Source organism: Lycium ferocissimum, chromosome 7 (genome assembly GCF_029784015.1).
Source record: "Lycium ferocissimum isolate CSIRO_LF1 chromosome 7, AGI_CSIRO_Lferr_CH_V1, whole genome shotgun sequence".
Classification (NCBI taxonomy): Eukaryota; Viridiplantae; Streptophyta; class Magnoliopsida; order Solanales; family Solanaceae; genus Lycium; species Lycium ferocissimum.
The window spans coordinates 2,987,436-2,995,139 of NC_081348.1; the positions used below are offsets into that span (position 1 = coordinate 2,987,436).

Below are 7,704 nucleotides of genomic sequence, written 5' to 3' on the forward strand. Positions count from 1 at the left end.
CAGTAGCTTTTTTTCCATATGTTCTTTTCGAAAGCTATCCGCTTATCGGTTGTGAACAAAAGCTAAATCAAGGGTAAATTCATATATTGTGTTGGAAGTTTACATAAAACTGCAAGTTATAAAAATGATTAAACATCGAAGTATTTTTTTGAAATACAGACTGGTAAAAGAAAAGAAGCGCTGGAATTTTGAGCCTCTAGCATCACAGCATGCTATCTGTTCTAGCTGGTAATCTCTTAAAGAAGTTGCTGGGAACAGAAGGCATCTTGCTTCTGAACCTGGGATGCCTTAGCATATATAGTCCAGCAACTAAAGCCACTACTCTGAAGGGAGTCACATAAAGCATAACTGCTGTGAAAAGACTGAACATGATAAACAAACTGGTTGCTCTTGGATCTCTCCAGCTTAGCACTCCTTGCAGCCTCTCCCCTTGTGTTGCTACGTCCCCGACCACGGTCTGAATCCTCCCGGCCACACTTCTGAGCCTATCGTACCTCATTCGAGCAATGTCTTGGGGCCTAGACGTTGGGAATGTGTCGAATTCTTCATCAAGCTCATCAGGGTGTACATGTTCTGCCCATGAAAGCTTAGTGTCCATGTGAGGAGGGTGCCTTGGCCGGAACCGATAGTTCCATAGTCCAATGAGGAACATGTAGAGAAACAGAGTTGGCAGAATCAACTCCGGATACCAGATCAGTATCAAGAAGAGGATGTGAACCAAGACTGAGGTGACTGGATTTTTCCAGTGACAAACATCACCAAACCATCGATTAACAGAGATTATGCTCGAAAGAAGTGACATGATCCTAAAGAAATTAGCCTTGCTTCTTCTCATACTCCACATGTGGGAATCAACATCTAACATGTACTCTACAATTTCTTTCCTGAGTGGTGGTTCCGCTCTAGCAAGCCTAATAGCAACAATGCTCATAGCTTGGTATCTCAAGTTGTCTACTTGGTTGACAGTGAAGGGATGAAGGTAGTGCATTTTGGGAAGCAAAGGGAGGCCATAAGTATGTATCATGTTGGCTAAAGAGAGGCTTGTGAATCTCACTGCCAATTGAAGTTCCCCCATTTTCTTAACCCCTGATGGGTGCAGAACAAGAAGGGGATAAGAATGAGTGTAAATTCTATGAGATTCCAACGTTGATAATCTTATACGCACCTTCCCAATTCGCGAGTCTCGTGCTGCTCCAATCCCTGGCTTCTCAACTCCTAAGTGGCAGTTATCAAAGACTCCCAATGTGATAACTGTGCAAGGATCATAAACTTCCCATGTGTATTGCTCATTCCATTTGGGGCTGAAAGTGTCAAGAATGGTTCTTGTCCTTACCCATTTCTGACCATATTTTGCCACACAATAGGCATCTGTGCTTCCTCTGCTATCCTTCATCTTCATTGGAAGAAGCCCTTCTGCACCTAATATGCCAACTTCCAATATTCCCACTGGTGGCTTCCACAGTTGTCTTGCTGTTGGCCTTTGATCACTTATGTACATGGCTGATTCATCCAGCACATGATATCCACCTTCAAGACATACTCTCAGGTGAACTCTGCTTGAAAACTTGAGCTCTTTCCTCCTGTCAACTTCCAAGGAACCAAAACCAAACTTCTCAAGGTTGAACCACCGAGAATGGACAGGCCGGTGGTCAAGCCTCTTCTCAAATGTGTTCAGTGGGAAACTTATCCTTCCAAGAATCTCATCTTTCATAGGGTGAATATGGTCCTCAATGCTGAGGACTAGATCCTCCTCAAAAGGCTCAGCAGCTACAAAAACCAAATCTTCGTTCCACATTGGATTTGCTGTTCGAGCAGGACATATATTGGTCTTGAGCACCTGATTTCCCACCTGAGCTTTCACAAAAACTTCAGGTAGGCGGCTCTGGTCATTCGGGATGATATCTTGAGCTTCAATAACATTTACTCTCAGGTACCAAAGTTTTGGAGAGACGTAAACTTTGGACCTGACACTCATAACTCCCTCTCCATGAACAAAGGCAGCATCTGCATGCCAAGCATCTGAAAATGCTTCATCTGCTTGTGTTCCCATCCAAACAGCAAGCATGATTTCCCCTCTTACTTTCCCTTCTCCTCGTCGATCCTCCAGTCTGTACCATTGAGGAGCCAAGGGACTATCAGGAGGAACTCTTGTTGGGACCTCATTCAAGTCAAAAACCACCCTTCCAAGATTATCATCTCTTCCCATCATATCTTTATCCTTCACGTACACTTCAAGAACTGAAGACTGAATTCGATCTTTAGAGAAAGCAAATACCTGGTTCCACTCAGGATTCATTTTCTTATCAAAATGTTTTGTCCTTCCTTTGTAATTCCCTAGCTTCACTTCCACATATGGATCACAGCTACCGGTGAGGACACTTGGTTGAAGATCTTTGGACTTAACAACTCGAACATAAAGATAAAACATCTGCTCCACAAGGTCGTATGTGCTTGCATGTCTATCACTATTCATCCATCCTCTTCCTCCATATCCTCCGCCACGTGGCCACTGCTGACCAAGCTGAGGATTCGTGTCCTTCAGCTCATACTCATCGTTAGGGTGGTTATGCATCGTTCGGGGGTGGTCTACTTGATGCTGCATTGGTGGTTGGACACCCGGGTGGCTATGGATAGGTCGGTGGTGCTCTACTTGATGCTGCATTTTCGGTTGTACATGTGGGTGGCTATGAATAGCTTGGGGGTGGTCTGCTTGATGCTGCATTGGTGGTTGGAAACCTGGTCTCTTCCTTATTGATATGACTGGCTGCTGCATAGCTTGATGCTTGAAAATGAATTGAGGTCTTTCTTCAATGTGCTGAACTGATTCTGTGGCCTGCTCACTTGGAGAAAGATGACCAGGTTTTTCTACTACAGCAAAGCTAGAAGACTGATCAGCCGCAGAAATTGCAGTGTTTTCAGTTTTTTGTACTTCTGAACTATTACTAGCTTTAGGAGTATCAAGAGTAGAAACTTCAGGGGCAGGAAGTGAACTTGGTGGATTATCTAAATTTTCTGGATTTTCTATGGAAGGAATATTTGGAGGACTAGAAGATTTTGGGGTTGGCTGGATAGAAGATTTTTGAGGATATAAATTTGGATCAGATTGTGGTGAAATGTATATTTTGAGGCCGATCTCTCCTTTAACAAATGAGGAAAACCATTTCCTTTCAAGTTGGAATCTTTGATAAACTTCTTCCCCTTTCTTGACTATATTTGAGCAAGGAATTCTCACCCTTCCAAGAAAGTTTCTTCCCGGAATAGGCCTTCTCTCATGATACACGGAAACTTCAATGTATTTGTATCGATGGTTTTTTATATCATCAAGATGGAAGATAAGTTTATGGTTCCAAGTGGGGTTGAGATTCTTTGGGACTGTTCTAGTTTTGCTAAGTTGGTTATCAAAATCAACTTCTACAAATGGACTTGCTGATCCTTCACCATCTTTGGGCATAAGATCATGAGCATCTATTACTTCTACTATGAGCCTCATTCTTCCTCCCTTTTTGTTCTTGTTTTTGCTCCTGGCTGAAGCTACTAAGAAATAACTCTTTTCAAGATATCTAAGCCTCAATTCTCAAGCAACCAGATTCTAATATTTAACAAAGATAGTAAGCTAAAGGAAGGAAATAATCAACTTTGTATTTTTTGTGTGTAGTATAGTATCAAGGTGCATTCTACAAGAAAAGAATGATTTGATGAAGAAGCTGTTCAATAGTTCTGGAAGAAAGATTCTATGAAACAGAATAGAGGGAAAGGAATATATTTTTCGCAAAGTAGAAAATAAACTAGCAGTTCAAGGTGACATGCAAAGAAAAGAAGAGAAGGAAATAAAAGGAGAAAAATATAGAAGAAGAATGAATTTGTTAATGTCTGCTTGAACATGAAGACTACAGTCTTTCAGTGAAGAAACCAAAAGCAGTCCACTTCCATGTAAGTTCAGGTTCAAATAAAAGTTTTTAACTTATATGCACAGTGTGTTTACACCATCATGTTAAGGTGACCTACAATCTGGGGGCGGAGTACAAGCTGAGATATGGGTTCAGCCGAACTAAATAAGTTTTGCTCAAACAGTGTATTTGTGTAAGAAATTCATTAAACATATATGTACAAATATTAAATTTAGAACCCATTTATTAGCACTTGAAGTTGTTCTGAGTTCCAGAACTTATAACGTTGAAATCGTGGCTCCGCCTCCGCGGTTACAACAACTTGTAATTGTCTAATATGATACATAGATAGTGTAAACTATTTATAGTGTCTATGTACTCAAATTAAATCCTTCAAATATTTTGTAACAACAGTCCAAGTTACCTGTTATATTGTTCCCTATTGTTCAAAAGTAACCCAGGAGATCTTGGCTAAGGGCGACTGTTGAGACTCTTTTACTGTCAAACACACACTTTTAAATTAACGTATACTATGTTGGTTAATTTGTTCCACACTTCTTTCTTTTTTAGCTTTTATTTGTTACTTTAAGCTAGAAAATGAGAACATTCTAGATGTAGATCCAATGTTTATTCTTTTCTTATTTTGTATTTTTGCTTTTAAAATTTTGAGAATAATTATTATAGCACTAGTCAGAAAAGATATACAGGAAAAAAAAAAAAAGGTTTGCAATCTCGGGAATTATGACTACCCCAACGAGTAAGGGCCCGTATACCTTAGCTTAAAAAAAGTAGTTATAAGTTGAAAACAGCTTATAAGCCAAAAAAAAAAAAATAAGTTAGGCTACCCAACTTATTTTTTGGGGCTTATTTTAAGAACAAAATGGCTTATAAGCTGGTCAGTCAAACACTCAAAAAAGCTGAAAACAGCTTTCAAAGAACTTATAAGCTAAGCCAAACGGGCTCTAAGTTTAAGTGCTTTTAGCTCAAGCCTTGCCTTTCTAAAGGCAAGAGCTAAACTTAGGTACACTAATTCTAAACCTTGTAATAATGAGTTTAACTTTTATGTAGTACAAAAAACATATACTATTAGATCATCTAAAAGTTAACAGATAACCGTCCATAATAAATACTGAAATCAGTAATTTGAATAGATGACCTGCTACAACATGTTAATATACATTGCTAGTACAAAAAATTCTTCGGACTGATAGTGTATATAGGTCAAATCGTGCAACAATTGGCAAAACGAAGAGAAAAAAAAATAGAAAACTAAAAGAGAGAATTTAAAAAGGAAAAAAGGAGGGAGAGCTCCTTAAGTTTGAAAGAGAATATAGAGCTAAAAAGAAAATGCCTTACTTGGATCTGGTGATCTTTTAAGGCATTCCATTCTTCTTAATATATGAGTAGAAGCATGTGAGGATCCAAAGATGTCACATATTCAACTGAAGCAAAAAGGATAAAGCAGACACTGAGATTGAGGGCTATGTATTGTAAGCACAGCCCAAAGATGCCTTTTACTGCTTTATTCTTTTCTTGATTACTTAATTCCATAATTACTACCCATTCTTTAGACTAGAAAAAGTTGCATTTCCTTTAAGAGTTCATATAGGTTTTTCAACCATAATTTCTGCTTAGTGATGTCTTGGTAATTACTTGCACATCTAATTGTTCTCTCTAGTTAAACTGAAATAATTATGTGAGGATAAACTATTTACGATCAATCTTTTGCTATCTGAGTTCATGAACTAAGTATGGTTAGGGACATCATTATTAGTTGCGTTTGTATTAATTTTGTGGACCAAAATTTATAGCAAAATTTACTTTGTTGAACCTAGAGCTAGTTTAATATTTCACCAATATTTTAAATTACTGAGTTCAATATTTACAAATACAATAGTTAAACTAATATTTAATATTAGAATTCAGTACTATTTAAAATACTAAAATAATAAGTACTACCATTTGCATACGCAAGACGGAAACCTCACTATCACTTCATTGCAGGGAGCAGCTAGCTCAACTTTGCTTCAATAGGAAACCCCATCTTAATTTTATATAAGTTATGTAAATTCAACAGCTTTATTAAATACTTTTATATGATTAAAACATTTCATTACAATATAAACAATAATATTTAAACTAAATGTAACTTATTAGCAGAGACGAATCAAGGATTTTAAGTAGCTATCGGATTTTTTAATTTATTTTGTCTTTGGTTCTTTGCAGCTAAGCGCCTATGGGGTTTTTTTGATTTCTTTTACCTTTTGGGACTTGGGTAATTAGAAATAAAGGGGGAAAAATTCATTAGATGCAATATAAAAAAGAAACACGTTTTTTATGTTTGGGTAATTAGAATTATAGAAGCAACAGGATTTCGAATAATATAAAAAAGAAAGTTAAAAGGCTACTTTAGAAAATAAAAGCATAGAACGTGCGGGAGCTCAGGTGCGATCCCGAGATCTTGAGGAAATAAACAAAGCTCTGAACCAGTGCTTCACTCGGCCTAGTTTGACCATGTGTTCCGTTAGGTAATATTAGATATATTTTCAGAATTAAACACATAATATATCGAGTTTAGTCGAGTGACCATGTGTTCACGTGACCCAAAATTAATACATAAATACGCCTCTGCTTATTAGTGTGCAGACAAGATAAATTTGTTTTTAAGCAAGTCAGGCAATACTAGAGTTGAGCTTGTCATCGGTCACATTCAACCCGAATTTATTATACTAGTCGTAGAAAGGGCAGTTTAGTCTTTTCACCCCATCGGCCCTAACCATAATTAGGAAGTTACTTAGAAGTCTTAACTAACTTTAGGAAATGGTTAAGGGTGAGTAAGTTGAATTATTAAAGTGTAGAGATTCAGTATATAATGTGTAAGCGTGTACAGTGGCGGATCCAGGATCTTAGAGAAGCAAGTTCAATATAAAATAACATTACCAATAATAAGGATAGTATTGGTCAGTAAAATTTGTCCAAAACAGCTTATTTTTGGGTTGATTTTGTGTGTGTGTGTGTGGGGGGGGGGGGGGGGAGGGGTTCATTCCTTTTTTTTTTTTCCAAAAATTGGGAAAGAACTTTTAAAACGTCAAAGACCAATTACTTTAACTAAACAATTATCTATTTAATTTTACAATGTTATTTCAACGGTTTACAATTTGTTAAACCCTTCTTTTTTTTTTTTTTCCAAAAAATTGGGAAAGAACTTTTAAAACGTTTAACTAAGAACAATTACTTTAACTAAAATATTTACAACATATCTATTTAATTTTACAATGTTATTTCAACGAAGTTTACAATTTGTTAAACTTTTAACAAAAGAATCTATGTACCAAATAGAAATTTTTTAGACTAAGAAATTTGACAAAATCTAAAATCTCATTCTTATTGATAAAGATCAAATTTGTTAATTTACAAATAAAAGACAACACAGATAAATAAATAAAGAGTTATAACTTAAAATAATAATTTCAATGTAACATAAATTAAATTTAAGATGAACTAACAAATTGCACTTGCATATTTGAGCAAAAATAGCTTAAGACTTCACGTTGTAGAAAATCTTGATCTTTTGAAGTGAAATTGACTTAGAATAACTCCAGATAGATTTGAGAAAAGAGATCAATTATAAAATAAAAACAAAGTAGAAAATAGATAGAAAAAGTAAACCACACTAGGAAAATAGGGAGTCCGGATCCAAAATGCCCCAAAAAAAATCATTTTGAACCAAAATACCCCAACAAAAAATGTTACAAAAAGTAATTTTCTACGCAAAGAAATATCATGCCAAAGCACTTAACCGTAACGATCCCGTTAA

General features: G+C 36.4%; 1 protein-coding gene across 1 annotated transcript; it reads right to left on the minus strand.

The window, feature by feature from the left end:
• Positions 1–98: 98 nt before the first annotated feature.
• On the minus strand, positions 99–3,832 carry LOC132063112 (FT-interacting protein 1). The gene has a single exon (XM_059455543.1). The coding sequence runs from the start codon at positions 3,488–3,490 to the stop codon at positions 203–205; it is 3,288 nt and encodes a 1,095-aa protein (XP_059311526.1). The 5' UTR covers positions 3,491–3,832; the 3' UTR covers positions 99–202.
• Between the last annotated feature and the right edge of the window lie 3,872 nt (positions 3,833–7,704).

Coding starts and splice junctions, on each gene's coding strand:
- LOC132063112 (XM_059455543.1), bottom strand. CDS start 3,490: ATGAGGCTCATAGTAGAAGTAATAGATGCTCATGATCTTATGCCCAAA.